The 18857-nt window shown below is 38.5% G+C and overlaps 1 protein-coding gene across 1 annotated transcript in view; it reads right to left on the reverse strand.

Moving 5' to 3' along the window:
* LOC139751146 (uncharacterized) overlaps positions 1–18857 on the reverse strand; it is a 202396-nt gene that overhangs the window by 156292 nt on the left and 27247 nt on the right. Inside the window, exons 9-19 of the mRNA XM_071666245.1 lie at positions 17893–17977; positions 17139–17239; positions 15398–15550; positions 14833–14980; positions 14242–14456; positions 13689–13898; positions 12256–12432; positions 8718–8905; positions 7482–7599; positions 6467–6935; positions 5912–6061 (exon numbers count right to left, since the gene is read on the reverse strand). Coding sequence (XP_071522346.1) covers positions 5912–6061; positions 6467–6935; positions 7482–7599; positions 8718–8905; positions 12256–12432; positions 13689–13898; positions 14242–14456; positions 14833–14980; positions 15398–15550; positions 17139–17239; positions 17893–17977 — 2014 coding nt within the window. The remainder of the gene's footprint in view (positions 1–5911; positions 6062–6466; positions 6936–7481; positions 7600–8717; positions 8906–12255; positions 12433–13688; positions 13899–14241; positions 14457–14832; positions 14981–15397; positions 15551–17138; positions 17240–17892; positions 17978–18857) is intronic.

Here is an 18857-nt window from a genome sequence, read left to right on the forward strand (position 1 = left end):
GTCTCATGAAACCAAGTTCATGAGCACTAACAATTACTCACCTCTTTTAATCCATTTTCATTTTCATCCAAATCAGTATGGGTCTCACTTCCTTACATTCCTTCATACATTCCCCTAACTCCTTCAGCTGAAGTGCTACCCTTTCCTTTGCTCTCATCCTTGTTTTAACCCAATGCTTTACTTATAGAACATTCTCAAACCAATCCTCCCCTTTTCCCATGAACTACGTTTCATTCAGAGCCAGAAAGTGCAGGTTACTCTGCCTAAGCATACTATGATACCCATCTCTCCTTCCTCATCCTGGTTACATCTATACATTCAGCCACTCCAACCTGAGCCTCTGAGGAGCAAGAGCAAACCTCTGGCTCCTTTTAGTCCATCTTTCAAAATTATAACACACTGAATACAAGGGTAGCATTCCTTCTCCCCTGTTCCTGGGAATAATAACACTATAATAGTAATGGTAGTAGTAGTAGTAATGATAATAATTTTTTTTTTTTTTTTTTTTTTTTTTTTTTTTTTTTTTATACTTTGTCGCTGTCTCCCGCGTTTGCGAGGTAGCGCAAGGAAACAGACGAAAGAAATGGCCCAACCCCCCCCCCATACACATGTACATACACACGTCCACACACGCAAATATACATACCTACACAGCTTTCCATGGTTTACCCCAGACGCTTCACATGCCTTGATTCAATCCACTGACAGCACGTCAACCCCTGTATACCACATCGCTCCAATTCACTCTATTCCTTGCCCTCCTTTCACCCTCCTGCATGTTCAGGCCCCGATCACACAAAATCTTTTTCACTCCATCTTTCCACCTCCAATTTGGTCTCCCTCTTCTCCTCGTTCCCTCCACCTCCGACACATATATCCTCTTGGTCAATCTTTCCTCACTCATTCTCTCCATGTGCCCAAACCATTTCAAAACACCCTCTTCTGCTCTCTCAACCACGCTCTTTTTATTTCCACACATCTCTCTTACCCTTACGTTACTTACTCGATCAAACCACCTCACACCACACATTGTCCTCAAACATCTCATTTCCAGCACATCCATCCTCCTGCGCACAACTCTATCCATAGCCCACGCCTCGCAACCATACAACATTGTTGGAACCACTATTCCTTCAAACATACCCATTTTTGCTTTCCGAGATAATGTTCTCGACTTCCACACATTTTTCAAGGCTCCCAAAATTTTCGCCCCCTCCCCCACCCTATGATCCACTTCCGCTTCCATGATAATAATAATAATGTAAATGTGAATAAGAGCAAGGTTATTAGGTACAGTAGGGGTGAGGGTCAAGTCAATTGGGAGGTGAGTTTGAATGGAGAAAAACTGGAGGAAGTGAAGTGTTTTAGATATCTGGGAGTGGATCTGTCAGCGGATGGAACCATGGAAGCGGAAGTGGATCATAGGGTGGGGGAGGGGGCGAAAATTTTGGGAGCCTTGAAAAATGTGTGGAAGTCGAGAACATTATCTCGAAAAGCAAAAATGGGTATGTTTGAAGGAATAGTGGTTCCAACAATGTTGTATGGTTGCGAGGCGTGGGCTATGGATAGAGATGTGCGCAGGAGGATGGATGTGCTGGAAATGAGATGTTTGAGGAAAATGTGTGGTGTGAGGTGGTTTGATCGAGTAAGTAACGTAAGGGTAAGAGAGATGTGTGGAAATAAAAAGAGCGTGTTTGAGAGAGCAGAAGAGGGTGTTTTGAAATGGTTTGGGCACATGGAGAGAATGAGTGAGGAAAGATTGACCAAGAGGATATATGTGTCGGAGGTGGAGGGAACGAGGAGAAGAGGGAGACCAAATTGGAGGTGGAAAGATGGAGTGAAAAAGATTTTGTGTGATCGGGGCCTGAACATGCAGGAGGGTGAAAGGAGGGCAAGGAATAGAGTGAATTGGAGCGATGTGGTATACAGGGGTTGACGTGCTGTCAGTGGATTGAATCAAGGCATGTGAAGCGTCTGGGGTAAACCATGGAAAGATGTGTAGGTATGTATATTTGCGTGTGTGGACGTGTGTATGTACATGTGTATGGGGGGGGGGGTTGGGCCATTTCTTTCGTCTGTTTCCTTGCGCTACCTCGCAAACGCGGGAGACAGCGACAAAGTATAAAAAAAAAAAAAAAAAAAAAAAAAAATAATAATGTGGAGGTGGAAGGACGGAGTGAAAAAGATTTTGAGCAATCAGGGCCTGAACATACAGGAGGGTGAAAGGCTTGCAAGGAATAGAGTGAATTGGAACGATGTGGTATACCGGGGTCAATGTGCTGTCAATGGATTGAACCAGGTCATGTGAAGCGTCTGGGGTAAACCATGGAAAGTTTTGTGGTGCCTGGATGTGGAAAGGGAGCTGTGGTTTTTGGTGCATTACACATGACAGATAGAGACTGAGTATGAATGAATGTGGCCTTTTTGGTCTTTTCCTAGAACTATCTCGTGGGGAGGGGATGCTATTTCATGTCTGGCGAGGTGGTGACAGGAATGGATGAAGGCAGCAAGTATGAATAAGTACATGTGTAAGTATGTATATGTCTGTGTATGTATATGTATGCATACGTTGAAATGTATGGGTATGTATATATGCGTGTGTGGGCGTTTACATATATATATGTGTATGTGGGTGGGTTGGGCCATTCTTATGAGGGCGTTTACGTATATATATGTGTATGTGGGTGGGTTGGGCCATTCTTTCGTCTGTTTCCTTGCACTACCTTGCTCACACAGGAGATGGCTATTAAGTATAATAAATATATAATAATAATAATAATAATAATAATAATAATAATAATAATAATAATAATAATAATGATACAGCGCTGGTGGCTGATTCATGTGAGAAATTGCAAAAGCTGGTGACTGAATTTGGTAAAGTGTGTGAAAGAAGAAAGTTGAGAGTAAATGTGAATAAGAGCAAGGTTATTAGGTACAGTAGGGTTGAGGGTCAAGTCAATTGGGAGGTAAGTTTGAATGGAGAAAATCTGGAGGAAGTGAAGTGTTTTAGATATCTTGGAGTGGATTTGGCAGCAGATGGAACCATGGAAGCAGAAGTGAATCATAGGGTGGGGGAGGGGGCGAAAATTCTGGGAGTGTTGAAGAATGTGTGGAAGTCGAGAACATTATCTTGAAAAGCAAAAATGGGTATGTTTGAAGGAATAGTGGTTCCAACAATGTTGTATGGTTGCGAGGCGTGGGCTATGGATAGAGTTGTGTGCAGGAGGGTGGATGTGCTGGAAATGAGATGTTTAAGGACAATATGTGGTGTGAGGTGGTTTGATCGAGTAAGTAATAATAGGGTAAGAGAGATATGTGGTAATAAAAAAGAGCGTGGTTGAGAGAGCAGAAGAGGGTGTTTTGAAATGGTTTGGTCACATGGAGAGAATGAGTGAGGAAAGATTGACCAAGAGAAAAATATGTGTCAGAGGTGGAGGGAACGAGAAGTGGGAGACCAAATTGGAGGTGGAAAGATGAATGAAAAAGATTTTGAGTGATTGGCGCCTGAACATGCAGGAGGGTGAAAGGCGTGCAAGGAATAGAGTGAACTGGAACGATGTGGTATACTGGGGTTGACGTGCTGTCAATGGATTGAACCAGGGCATGTGAAGCGTCTGGGGTAAACCATGGAAAGTTCTGTGGGGCCTGGATGTGGAAAGGGAGCTGTGGTTTCGGTGCATTATTACATGACAGCTAGAAACTGAGTATGAACGAATGGGGCCTATGTTGTCTTCCTAGGGCTACCTCGTGCACATGAGGGGGGGAGGGGGTTGTTATTTCATGTGTGGCGGGGTGGCAATGGGAATGAATAAAGGCAGACAGTATGTATTATGTACATGTGTATATATGTATATGACTGTGTGTGTATATATATGTATACATTGAGATGTATAGGTTTGTATATTTGCGTGTGAGGACGTATATGTATATACATGTGTATGTAGGTGGGTTGGGCCATTTTTTCGTCTGTTTCCTTGCGCTACCTCGCTAACGCAGGAGACACCGACAAAGCAAAATAAATGAATAAATAAATAAATAATAATAACAATAATAACAATAAACATTTTCATCATACTTGCTGAACACTTCCTATGTTAGCAAAGGCAGGAACAGATGAAGAAAGGACTCATTTGCTCACATCCATTCTCTAGATGTCATGTGTCTTGGAGTGAAACCACAGCCCCCTACCTACACCAAGGCTCCACAAACCCTTTCTGTGGTCTTGCACAGCTGCTTCATCTACCCTGTTCAGTCTACTGATAGGACATCACTCCATGTATACATTACTCAACTTCATCTGATCACATGGGCATCATTCACCTACCTGCATGTTCATGCCCCGAGCACTCAAAATCTTTTTCATTTCATCCTTCCACCTTTAATTAGGTCTCCTTCTCCTTATCCCCTACACCACAGACACATATATCCTCTCTCTCTCTGTCAACCTCTCCTCACTCTTTCTTTCCATATGTCCAAACCATTTTAGCAGACCATGTTACGATAATAATTAAAATAATGATATAATTGCCTTTTTATATGTTTGCCATTTCCCATTCTGGCAAGGTAGCACCAGGAACAGGGACCTTTTTCGTCGTTTCCTTCGATTGTTTCATGCACCTTGGGTCAACCTACTGACAGCAATTCATTCCCTATATACCACATCACCACAATTCACTGTGTCCCTCGCAAGCCTTCCACTCTCCTACATGTTTAAGTCGTTGGCCTTCAGAGCATCTTTCACACCGTCCTTCCACCTCCTTGGCTTCCCCCTTTTCCATGCTCCTTCCACTTCTGACAAGTATACCCTCATATTCATCCTTTCCACTCATGCTTTCCATATGTCTTAGCCATATCAACACACTGTTGTCAGCTCTCTCATACATACTCCTCTTACTGCAACAACTCTCTCTTACCCTATCATTTCTTACTCAATCAACCATCCTTACACCACATACAGTCCTCTAACACTTCATTTCCAACACATTCACCCTATCTTTTAATTTTCATCTGAGGCCCACACCTTGAATCCACACACCATGGACAAGACTAACACAGCATCTAACAAATCCTTTTCCCCTTTCCAAAACCACTGCTCCCCTCATCCAACCTGTGGCTTACTTCAGCTCCCATGGTTCCATTTACTGCCATATCCACTCCTATATATCTGAAACACTCCACTTCATCCAAGCTCTCTCCATTCCAACTCACACTCTACATAACCTGTTTCTCTTTACTGATGAGCCTGTTAATCTTGCTTTTATTCACATTTACTCTCAACTTTCTCCATTCACACACCTAAACTCAGGTATCAGTTTCTGCAGTTTCATACTCAGATCTGTCACCAACACCATATCATCAACTGGTTCACTTACCAAGCCACCCCATCCCCAGCAGACTGTATGCCTTCACCTTCCTCACCATCCCATCCATAAACATTAAACAGCTGTGGTAATATCATGCACCCATGCCATAGACCTACCTTCACCTAGAACTACTCACTTTCCTCTCTACCTGCTCACACACATGCCTTAATCTGTTGATAAAACATCTTCTAAAACTGCTTCTAATAGCTTTCTAACCACGCCACATATTCGCAGCACCTATTGGTGTTACCAGACTCTGCCTGCAAGAAGTTATATCACAAGTGAACAGCCATCTTTGGCAAGGCTTTATCACTGAGAGTACAGTCTCATCAAAGAATTTCACACCCTAAAGGGGTCCATGTTTCCCTGCTACTGCAAGTATGGCAGCCTTGGGCTACAGGGTTGTCTTCTTCAACAGAAATCCTGGGACAATAAAAAGCATATTAATCAAATGAATATTATCTCTTTTTACAGAGCATCTATGCATTAAAATTCTTGTGTGGGAATCATCCCCATTTCTGCTGCCTTGTACAGGTACCACCTACCTTCTGCAAAGGCAGAGAACTGTTGGCTATGAAGTAAGATTCTCAGAGTGAAGTGTGGACTGTAGGTAACACCAAACACCAAACCAGCTTTCTTTTCTGGCTTGGAACCTTCAGCTTCAATATGCACATCAAGGAACATTGAATTAACACCTGAAAATCATGAAAAATTTATATTAAAACTAACCTGAGAAGACAATAATCCAGTAACTACCTACAATATTTCATCCTTTAGTATACATATGTTATCATACCAGGAACTAAAGAACATGTCCAATCAATTCATAAATAAAAGTTTTAAATCTTTACAACTATTGAACTAACTGATCATACTAAAACAATATCTTTATAGATTGATACCAGACATAAGTAATATAAATATGATACAATGGTACAACAAGTTGAAAAGTTGCTAGTACCTAACAACATATAACTACTATAATTAAAAAATTATATTTCATTCTATAATAAAAAGAATATTTCATAAGATAACACCTCTTCCACTTGAGAGTATCAAGGCATTTATACACCACAAATACTACTTTTCTGTACTCTTACCAGGATTCTTCCATGAAAAGCCAATTCTATACCCCGTGATATTATCCTCACTTTTCTGGAGGTAGCTTTCTGACTTAAAAGCTGCCACATGCTTGCCTCTTGCCCATTGCGTGGTTGTGCGAGAAATTATTCCCAGAGTTGCTTCAAAGGCATTGTTACAGACACTGTTTGTGTGGTAATGAGGGTGACCATGAAGTCTGTCTGCACTAAAACCATCTAGTTTACCAAAGAAAGCATGATCTTCATCAGAGCAACCTGATTCTCTGTCAGCTTGATTTCGAGTATCTCCAATAATTTCAGCATGAGAATATTCATCAGTATCTTGGTGAATATCAAAATCATTACCATCATCATTGTCATAAACATCATCAGCTGCAGTTGGGTATTCAAGGCTGTGGGTGAACTGCCGAGAGTAACCATGGAATGAATCCTGTGGAATATCTACTTTGAACTCCACATTGTCGACACCCTGGGGAAACAAGAGACACTTATCTTCCATCTCTTTATTTTGCAGATTAACCCTAGCATGAACTCTATGCCTCTACCATACCATCAACTAAGGTTTTGTTTCCAACCCTCAAAATTCACATTTTTTAAATTGTTTATAAAATGTATTTCTCTTACAATTTCAAACATGTTTCTATAACAATTAAAAAATCATAAGTATCTATCATTCACTCCTTTCAGGTTAATGTGGGGAAGTTTTGTAGATGCTTTAGTACAATGAAGTAAAAAGTCTATGAGCATGGCCTGAGTTTCAAGTGAGTTGCCCCAGAGAATGTTTCATCATTCATCCATAATACACCAATATTGGTTAGATTATAATCATTATCATCATTATCATTATGTTTTATCTAATTCAATTAATCTTTTTCCAAAATAACAAAATTACAAAAGATTGTAAAATCAATCCTTACACCAGTCAGATGCAGCGCTGTCAAGGTCAAGCATGTGCTAATAATCATTAATCATTACTCTTCATTACAAAAGGCTTTTATGAATTCAAAGAACAAACCTGGATCATCAACATGGCAGAGACATCAACACCAGCAGATGCCTGTGTTGCTGAAGATGCTATGACATCACCTGTGAGAGATGCAACACCCAACTGCGACAGTGAATATACACCAATGCTGAAGAGAAATAGAAGTAGTTCATGAAATGTATATATTTCTTCATACTTGTTTGCTGATTCCCACATTGGCACCAAGAACAAAGAAAGGGTGCATTCACTCACACCTATTCTCCAGATGTCATGTGCAATCCACTGAAAACAGAGGCCCTTATCCACAACCCAACACCCACAGCCAAGCACCACAGGCTTTCATGGTTTACCATGACCACCTCGTACACAGTATTGCATTAAGATTTTAGAGCCCTGGGGTCAAAATATTTCTGCCTCTCCTATTTTGGCAGATCCATATACAGTACATACAGTATATAGTATACATGAAACCAACCACTCAGGGTTGAGCACATAGATTACAATCCTGGTTGCGAAAGTCGGTCCACAGTCAACCAGCATTTCATCCATCCCTGTGGGTTGGTCGATGAAATAAGTACCTGGCTCAGGCTTGGGTATATATACATATACCCAAGCCTGAGCCAGGTACACATGTTCTCAACCATCCCCTTGGAGTGGATTAAATATGTGTATAGATATTTTCTTTTTTCTTATATATTTGCCACTTCCCGCATCTGCGAGGTAGCATTAAGAACAAAGGACTGAGCCTTAGAAGGACTATCCTCACTTGGCCGCCTTCTCTGTTCCTTTTTTTTTTATCATACTTGATTGCCACATTCATTCACACTATCTCTAGCTGTCATGTGTAATGCACTGAAACCACAGCTCCATATCTACATCCAGGCCCCACACTACTTTGTGATGAAATTTTACCTAACATGTAATTTTTCCATACAAGCAGCACCATGTTTCACAGAGACAATCCACCTCATCAGGTCCAAACAATTCATAAAGTTTTTAAATCCAAACACCACTACTCAGATTCCATTTTCAGAGTGCCATACCAAATAATATTACAATAGTATGTAGTATCAAATTCTTTATGGTATCATATAGATTATTCGGCATGACAAGATATAAAAGGTTTAGAGTTAGAGCATATCAAGAAAAAGAATTTCCCGAAGTAAAAAATAATAACAACTCATCACAGAAAAAACACACAGCACCCTCATTCAAGGAAAGACCGCATTGTTTCAAAATAATAATCATAAACCACTTCTAACAAACCTAGGTTTGACAGCAATGCTGAGTGTAGAAGCACTTGGGTTGGTGAGAAGACTGAGTAGGTTGACTTGTGAAGTGACCCCCAGTGTGAAAACTCCTCCCTCTTGCAGCGACAACATCAGAGGTGTCCCTAATAGGCTCCATGATAAAACACAGTTGTCAACCTCAGCCCAACCAGTTGTCATTTCCACCTGAGTAGATTATATACAAAACCTCAGCACATGAATGAAATAATCACATTAAGTGAATGAATGTGGGCAACCACTGAGAACCATTCAATCAAAATGGGTCTAAAAACACTATAGGTCTACAAATCTCTGTAAGTGCTATCAGGATCAACATTGACAAGGAAAGATTGATTCTGACCTATGGCACTTTTTTTTTTTTTTTTTTTTTTTTTTTTACAGGGAAAGTAAGTAGTGCTCCATAGAAGTTTGAGTACATAATTTTATAACACATACAAGAAATCATTCTGGTCACCTTATATAAGAATGAAGTGGAGAATATTTGAATAATGAAAATATGTCTGAATGGAGAAAAACTGGAGGAAGTGAAGTGTTTTAGATATCTAGGAGTGGATTTGGCAGTGGATGGAACCATGGAAGCAGAAGTGAGTCACAGGGTGGGGGAAGGGGGCGAAGGTTCTGGGAGCATTGAAGAATGTGTGGTAGGCGAGAACATTATCTCACAGAGCAAAATGGGTATGTTTGAAGGAAAAGAGGTTCCAACAATGTTACATGGCTGCGGGGCATGGGCTATAGATAGAGTTGTGCGGAGGAGGGTGGATGTGTTGGAAATGAGATTTGTTATACCTAAAATACTTATTCTCCTATAATTGCTACATACACTCTTATCACATTTTCCTTTGAATAAAGATACAGTGGTAATAGTAGTAGAAGTAGTAGTTGGTAGGCAGCCAACAACCAGGGAGGTATATTACCAATACTACCAGCCTGGGTATCATGAGAGTTTGTGAGCCAGCACTTCAGTGCTTGTCAAATTGCACTCCTCTGACCCATACAGCTGTCTTTTCTTTCTGCCTCATCCTCACGAGGGCTACTGACATTCTATCCACAAACATACAATCTCTGTCATACATAGCATATGACAAAGCTTTACTCACACAGTTCATTCTTCATAACTGTAGATTTTCCGGCAGTAAGCACTATGTGCTAACCCTGCCTTTTGGCAAAATGGTAGGAGCAATCGATAGAAGTAGGTAGGAATATTTACTCAGGAGCATTAGGTAGAAACAATAGGTAGAGGAAGTACATTGGAACATTAGGCAAAAGTATTAGGGAGAAGTAGTGAGTAGGAAAATTAGGTAGGAGCCTCTGCAAACACCATACCCATGCATGTAACAAGTGCTGCCTCACCTTCTCCTACATTCATTAAAACTTTAAAATACTCTTATCATCACCCTATCACTTCCTCCTTTTAATTCAGAAATTCTCCTTCCTTACTTCTTACTTTACATTTCCACTTTTACATCCATCTTTCTTCTTTGCCACCTCCTTCCAGCACAGTTTCTCATTTTCCCTAAACTTTTCACCCAACTTTCTTCCAAAATCTTCATCTCTCTCTATTTGCTCTCCTAAGCCAGCTTCTTAACATTCTGCTTACAGATCTCATATTCTTCCCTCCTTTGCTGAACTTCCACTGGTAAATTCTTTTTGAGCAATCAACCATATGCCTTTTTCTTCTCTTCCACAAAATTTCTAGCCTCATTCATCCATTATGCATTTCCCCTTTTAATCTTATACGTATCATGACCATGTATCCAACTACTAATTCTGTAACCTTTAGCAGAGTTTTTCTCTAAATATTGCAACACATTCACACACGACTGCATCCCTATATTTACTACACCTTCATCTAAATTTTCAGTCACCTTTCATCATAATCCTTCTTGCATTCTTTATGATTCATCTTCTCATTTGTCAACACTTTTATCTCTCCATTCTTCCTTATATCATACATCCAGTTCTGCCTGAACCTTGCTTCCACAAAAACTGCAAAAAGGTAAGTCTCCAAAGGACTCTCTCACAACTTAGCATCCAGTACAACTTTTCTCAACCTTTCATCCACTGCATCATAGTCAATCAAGCTCTTTTGTTGTTCTCTTCCATCATTTCTCATCCAAGTATATCTGTACATTATCTTATGCTGAAAAAGGTATTTGCAATGGATAAAACCATCCCAAGATGACTTCAATTCTCATGTACTCCAGGCTCTCCCATTAACTATCTATCTGGCCAATTGCATCACATTCCACCTTCACATTCATATCACCCATTACAATGATGTTTCCCTCCTTCTCAAAACCATTTCTACACATTCAAATTTTTCCAGAAATGCTTCATTTCATCCTTACCAAACTTCTTAATATTCATGGACACACAAAAAATAACCATGTTTACTTAACAATTCCAATTCTTCCTTTCACCCATACCATTCCATCAATGCTCTGTAACACCCTCACACACCCGTGGTGATAGTACAATTGCATATCCTTCTTTCCCTCTTCCTAAATAATATTCATCAACTCCTGTCTATATGATTCCTCCTTCAACGCCCTTCCAAAACTTGCATCCTTCATTTCCATTTTCACCCATGCACCCTGCTCATGGACATGGGTTTTTCCCAATTCCGAGTACATCCAAACTATAACATTTCTATTCCTCCCACAGCTCCCTCTCATCAGTCACCACATTACAGATCTATGAAAAATGCAAAGCTAGAACACCCAAAGGCAAATAACAGAGAACTCTTAAGAATATATGAGTGGTTTACAGTGTAGGGACTTTGGCCATACTTGAATGGTTTGCCTCTTCCTGCCCTCATTTGAACTGAAATGCACATATTATCAGGAAAAATCTTGGAGTGTTATAGCATAATGGGGTTTGTACAGCTGATAATGTCAGTACTCTAGACATACTTGTACAGTATGCATTTTCTGACCCTCCTTTCAACTGGAAGGCACACTATATGACATAGAGAGATGCCTTATGTCATAAGGAACTACCATTAGCTTGGGAAAAGAATCCTACAGTGTCAGGTAACCATAAAACATGATGGGGAAGAAAAGATCATAGCATATTGTTCATTCTGACAGAATGGTCAACAATGGTAGCAATGGATCTTTCAGTTCCAAATCAACTCACATCCTTAAGAAAGCATTAGGTGGTGGGTCTAAACTCCTTTAGCATAGTTAAACATTTATTTTGCCCACAGAGTAGCTGTCTTCCCCCAAAACAGTAATGCACACCTGAAAAAGTGGCAAGCAACTCTGCCTTCAGTTGCAACATGTGGTACATCAACAAAGCTTGATATTTCAAACAGATAACAAAAATAATGACTACATCACCTGTATAAATATGGAGTTGTTAGTTTTATCTATATTCCAAAATATACACTAGTACTTACATGAAATGTGCTTAGAAGTGAAAACAATATATTGGAAATCCATTTATATTTAAAAAGGTGAGAAATATGTTATATACTCACTTATGAACTGATGAAAAATTAACAATGTACTCACATCTGAATTGATGAGAGAAGAATATGTTGTCTCAAAAAGTTGCTCCAACCACTGGTTTATTAGTCCTTCCCATTCAAGGGTGAAAGGGTCAAGAGTATAAGAGGAGAAATAATGCTCTTGACCACCAAAGCCTGCAAACACCCATCCACGCAACTCTGTCACCACCTGATGCCTCACCTAAATTAAGATACCTATGTTGTTAATACCTTGGAAAAACAAATCAAGAAATTGTTTTATCTTTTTCATGCATGCTATTTCTTACATTCACATAAGAAATTTCACTCCATCCATCCATCGTCAATTTGGTCTCCTCATTCCCCTTGTTCCCTCCACTTCTGACACATAGATCCTTTTTCTCAACCTCTCCTCATTCATTCTCTCCATATGTCCAAACCATTTCAGCATACCCTCTTCTGCTTTCTCAACCACACTATTTTCATTACCACAAATCTTTCTTACCCTTTTATTACTTACTTGGTCAAAGCACCTAACGCCACACATTGTCCTCAAAAATCTCATTTCCAGTACATTCATTATTATTGATATCATTATCAGTACTATCATTATTATCATTATCAATATTATCATTATTATTTATCTATTTATTCATTTTATTTTATCATACTCAGTCGCCATTTCCTGCTTGAGCAAGGTAGCATTAAGAACAGAGGACTGAACCATAGAGGAAATATCCTCACTTGGTCCCCTTCTCTGTTCCTCCTTTTGGAAAATTATTATCATAATTATCATCACCATTATTATCAATTTCACTTATGTTTGAATTTGTTCTCTTGTTTTTCTCACACCATCAACCCCCTTTCAAAACGTTTACTTATTCTCTCTCATGAAAGCTGATACTTACTCACCGCAACTCTTATTTGCCCCTTTTTCAGCCCCAACATATCACATTCCCAAAATTCCTTTGAGTAGAAGTGCAACCCCTCACACTATCCCCTGAATTTACCCCTAAGACATTCCTAGACCATTACCCATGAGCTCTGTTTCACTTAGAGGTAGAACATACATGTGTCTCTCCTCAGACAAACTACCTATCACTCTGCCCTTCTCATCTTGGTAACATCTACACATGTTTAGATACATGTGAACTATGACAGTAAGTAGGGTGTGAATGAGAGTAAAGAGAGATGCAGTGAAATGGTTGTCACATGTGACATGAATTATCACATCAAAATGACCATGGGAGTATGTCTGAGGAGGATGCATACAAAAGTGATTGAAATGTAACCATTAGTGTTTCATGGACCATTCTATGTATATCAAAATATGACTTAAAACAAACTGACACCAGTTCAAAAAATTAAACACATGATCACAAACGGACAGATAAAACATTATCAGGGTGACATTTTTCGGAAGTTATTCATAATATTGTATGTAATCATATGTATTCTGTACGCCTTTTTGATACTGACCTTTCTCAAAATCTCTGTTACATCGGATAAACTATAACTCCTTTTATGCCTCCCATGGCTATTAAGAAACTCCTCTGAGGCTTTAGTGAAGAGTTCCTGACCCTTCGATATAAGTGCTGAAAACCAATTCTCCACTGTTCCACCAGCTGTGCCCTCATGACCAAAAATGGCCTGTATTACGTCCTCTAAGTTCTCCAGCCGCCCACCAAACTGTTAATGTAATGAAACAGTAATTCATCCAAGGGAATAAAACTGTAAAACCACGTGCAGATATTATATCTTCATAATGATACTTGATATGCAGTGTACAATTGAATTCTAAAGTTATTTCTATGGCGACATATACTAAACATGATACACACCTGGTTCACTAAAATCTTTTTAATTGCAAATTTGTTTGGAAGGGTTACATAGCCACAACAAGGGGCATAGCTCTTTATTTTTACTATACTCTAACAAATGGTTTTGGATGATTACAAAAAATAAAGATAAAAATACTTTTATCAAGATTTTCCCAAAGTTCATATATTCTGAGGTTTAAAAACTTTCTTACCTGAGCACTTCCACCAAAATGTTTTAGTATCTCAGATGATAAGTTGAAAGCTACACTCCGGGGCAAAAATGAATTCTGAAAAATTAAGTCTGTCTCCAAGTGAGTGTCTGGGAGACCTATCAGAGAAGTCAGGTTTGTAACAAAGTGACGGGAGAACTGACGTGCATCTCTTGTAGCTTCTTCCTCCCTCACAAAGGCACTCACATAAGATTTTACTGCAAAGGTATAATAAGTTACTGTCAAACAAAGAGGAAGGACAAATCTGATAATCAATGATGTCCTCAACCAAGCCTCTGATGAAAGGTAATCATTAATTCATTTACCGTAAACTTAATTTTGTAAGTGAAACAATCTATATAATAAGATATTTCAATTCAAAATGTTATCTAGTAAGAAGCTTTCAAGCTTAGTGTAATCCACTTTATGCACCCACAAAATCAAACTCAGTCCATTCTACCTCATTACTGTGACTGAATTTCATCAAACATTAAATAGGTCACACACCCTTAGACATCACAATGTTTCACACTAGTATTCAATAATTACACCTATACTATTATATGATAAAACAATAAATATGACTTTTCAAACCTTGTGTATCTGATTCCTTCTTAATGATAAGTGCAGCAACTGCTTCAGCTTCACCTGGGTTGCAGAAACGTAGAGACTGGAAAGCAGTGATCCGTAGCTCCGTCTCTACTGTTTCATTAAGCACTTCCCACTTTAGCCAGTTCAATATCTGTATAATAATGTAATGTATCTATATATCAAAAGTGATTCATTTTCTCAGTTTTGTTCACTATCATCTTTATTAAAGACTCGCAGTCATACAGACATACTGACAGCCCTTCTATTCCAATATTGCAAAAGTACAATCTATTCCGTCTACTACTTAAGTCTTCTTTCTTGCTTTAATGTTTAAGGTTTGCCTCTTACCTTCCAAGGTAAATTACTTCTCTAAACCCTATTCTTCCATTTTCTATTCTCTGTTTCATATCTTCAACTAATGTCTTGGAGGCACTTGTACACATGTACAAATGTACCTGCCTCAATAATCTTATCTTTCACCCATTTCATATAATTCTCTTTCTATTCCTAAGAACCCCCACTTAATTTTCCATGTTATGTATTTCATAATATGTTACCTGAAACTGACCTGTGAAGAGCATGGTCCCTTTCCAAGGGCTGAGAATGATGCCACACGAATGGCAGTGTTCACAGTTATATCTGCAGCACATTCCTGCAAGGCACCCTCAACTTCATGTCCATATGCACCAACATTCCCTAGACCTCGTACAGCCAACAAAACCTACAAGATAAGTTTTATTCATAATAAAAAAAATCCGTTACTATTCACATGTTTAATTGAGAACAATATCAATATGCAATGCTGCATAGCTCTGTATTGTAAGTCAACAAAAAAATGTAAGAGTAGCTTCCCCTGGAAGAAACACAATAGAATAAGACAAAAAATTCAACACAACTTATGTCATTTCAGCAATAACTATAACCAGTGAAAAAAAATCTCTGCTGGAGATTTCACAGATAAAAGGCCTGTACATAGTTTTGGTCTTATGTAGGATATAAATAGCTTGCCAAATATTTCCCTATCAATATACTTGAAAGTACTTCTCTTATTTGTTAGTCTGATGTTTTGCCAAAAACATTCTCAAGTACCGGTAAGACTCCCATCAGTCTCAAAAAAATATTTTCCTGTCACTTTTATTCAAATTCCCATCTCTTTAACATAAGATAACAATATTCTTAAATGCATTTAATGCATAAATAATCAATTACAATATAAAATATGTAATTGTCAACAATTATTTTCCTTCATAAAGTCTCATCACAAGGGGGTCCCCTTGCGAAGGCCAACTTTGCAACATTTCAATAATTCATCACATACTCATATCAGCCAGCCAATCAGTGTCGACCTGCATCACAGTATCATGTTCCTGAATACGACAATGTGAAGCTTCATGACTCTCACAAAGTCGACCGCCCATTGTATGGACCTTGAATACAGGCCAAGGAACTTCATAATGAACCACCCATAGGTAATTTCTACAAAATTCCTGGGAAGATTAAAATTTGAAAATATTGTAGATGGAAAATGAATGATGACAGTCAATCAGAGATGATTGTTCCTTGTGGGGACCACATTAGATGTTAGATTGACAAGAAATAAGGAACGTAAGGAAGGACCATCCATAGATCATTTCTACAAAATCAAGGTTTAGTTGACCTTATGGTTTCTAAGGAAAAGATAAAAGACTGAAGAACTGGAGAGACAAATGACAACAGAAAACACTGGACACAAACTGATGACAAGAAATCATCAGGAAAGCAACTGGAAATCTATGAAGGTAATAAAATCATGGGTCTTCTTACCTAAGAAAGAATTCACTAAAGTAGGAACTATGATGAAGGAATTTACTCATAACAGAAAGAATTAAATAGCAAACTGAGTGGTGTACCTATTAGAAGAATATAGTACAGAAAGGCAAAAACACACCAGGCATAGCAAGGTTTCCAGGACAGAATAGTGAAACTGATTCAGTTGAGAAACTGAGACATAAGTAGATACTAAATCATATTGGATGTAGTTAACAGAGTAATAAATCAAATGCTAGTAATAAATGGGAAAAATACATAAAATAGATTTGGAAGAAAGCATTTCTAATGAAGCACCTTAGAAAAGTATGTATTTATTGGAGTGTACACAAGAAATGAAAAAGTAAGCAGAACTTCATGATGATTGAAATGTTTAGTGAATGTTCTACATAAGCCAATCAACTGTTCAATGCAAAATTGGAGAGCAAAACCCTAGTAAATAGAAGCCATGCAATCAACTGCGAAATAAATCAAGTAAAATATAAAGCAACAAGCAGTCTCACCTGATGCACATCACCACCAGAAGAGCATGTTATCAGCCTTTGTTTCAGTTTGTCTGTGATGATCTGCACTGCATGATCAGTTTCACAGCCTCTGTCCTCACCTGCAACATAATGAACCCCTTTAGCAAATCAATATGAAATATACATTTCATTGCATGATATTTCTTGATATGAAATTTACATTCTTTATTAAATGTTATGAGACTATCACTTATCATATGTAGTATATGTAAATCTAACCTTTCTCGTTTGCATCATTTTCTACATAATCACAGTATTTGCATAATCATTTGCATTATTTTCTATAAAAATAAGAAAAAGGGTATTCCTGTCTAGTAATTGGGTCATGGTATATGAAGCAGGCCTGAAATGAGAGAGCTTCTATAATAACACTTATTCTTATCATACAATTTCACTTCAAATGCCTAAAATTTACTCTACTACTGCTACATTAAGTCCTTGGCTTAATCCTGATCCCTAATTCTTTGCATATCTTTGCACTCAGTAATAAGTAATATCTTTAGACCCCATTAATAACTCAGCTCCACTACACAATTATCCTTCAAATAACTTTTCTTGGATTTAGCCTATTTACACAACAGCAAAATTTCAACCTCTCACATTCTATTGTTAAGATCTGAGAAGCAAAAAAGAATTTGTTCCAAGTAATTCATAAACAAAGTGTTTCAGCCTGAAGAAGACTGTACTAGATAACATGATGGGTCCTCAGCATGACATGGGTGCTCTGACATACCTCTACATATCAATTTTGTCGCATGTCCTGCCATTGCTGTCACACCTAACACAGAGGCATCCCAGTGCTCATTGTCCAGCAAATCCTGCAAATATTCAAGGCCTGACTTAGATACAGAAATGAAGAAAGAGAGAGAGATAATGTTCATTCCCAGAAATAACTGGGAAAAGATTTTGCCAGAATGGTAAGGCTAGCATGTAGCACCCACTGCATGTTTTGCTTAATGAGTAATGTTTCTCACTTCTGTCACCACTTTACCTAGTTGTCAAAGGATGATTCATCAGGGACTGACTTCAGCCACGTATCTAGCTTTTCTATAAGTTTCTGTTGATGTTCCTTATAAGATTTAAAATTTCTTCAAATAACTTTACAACTTTTACTCTGGACTTCCATATATTTTTGTTTGATATCAAGGACAAGTTAAATGGGATGTAAATTTGAAGAGAAAAATTGGAAGTGAAGTTTTTTAGATATCTGGGATTGGACTTAGCAGCAAATGGAACCATGGAAATGGAAGTGAGTCACAGGTGAGGAAGGGAGTGAAGGTTCTGGGAGCAATGAAGAATGTGTAGAAGGAAAAAGACATTATTTCAGAGAGCAAAAATGGGTATGTTTGAAGGAACATTAGTTCCAACAATATCATATGGTTGCAAGGCATGGGCTATCGATAGGGTTGTACTGAGGAGGGTGGAAGTGTTGGAAATGAAATGCTTGGGAACAATATTTGACGTGAGGTGGTTTGATCAAGTAAGTAATGAAAGGATAAGAAAGATATGTGGAAATAATAAGAGAGTGGTCGAGAAAGCAGAAGAGGGTAAGATGAAACAGTTTGGACATATGGAGAGAATGGGTGAGGAAAAATTGACAAATAGGATATATATGTCAGAGGTATACGTATGTAAGTAGGAGAGATGGCCAGAGAGCGTTATTGGATTATGTGTTAATTGACAGGCGTGCGAAAGAGA

The sequence above is a fragment of the Panulirus ornatus genome, chromosome 11 (genome assembly GCF_036320965.1).
Source record: "Panulirus ornatus isolate Po-2019 chromosome 11, ASM3632096v1, whole genome shotgun sequence".
In the NCBI taxonomy this organism is placed as follows: Eukaryota; Metazoa; Arthropoda; class Malacostraca; order Decapoda; family Palinuridae; genus Panulirus; species Panulirus ornatus.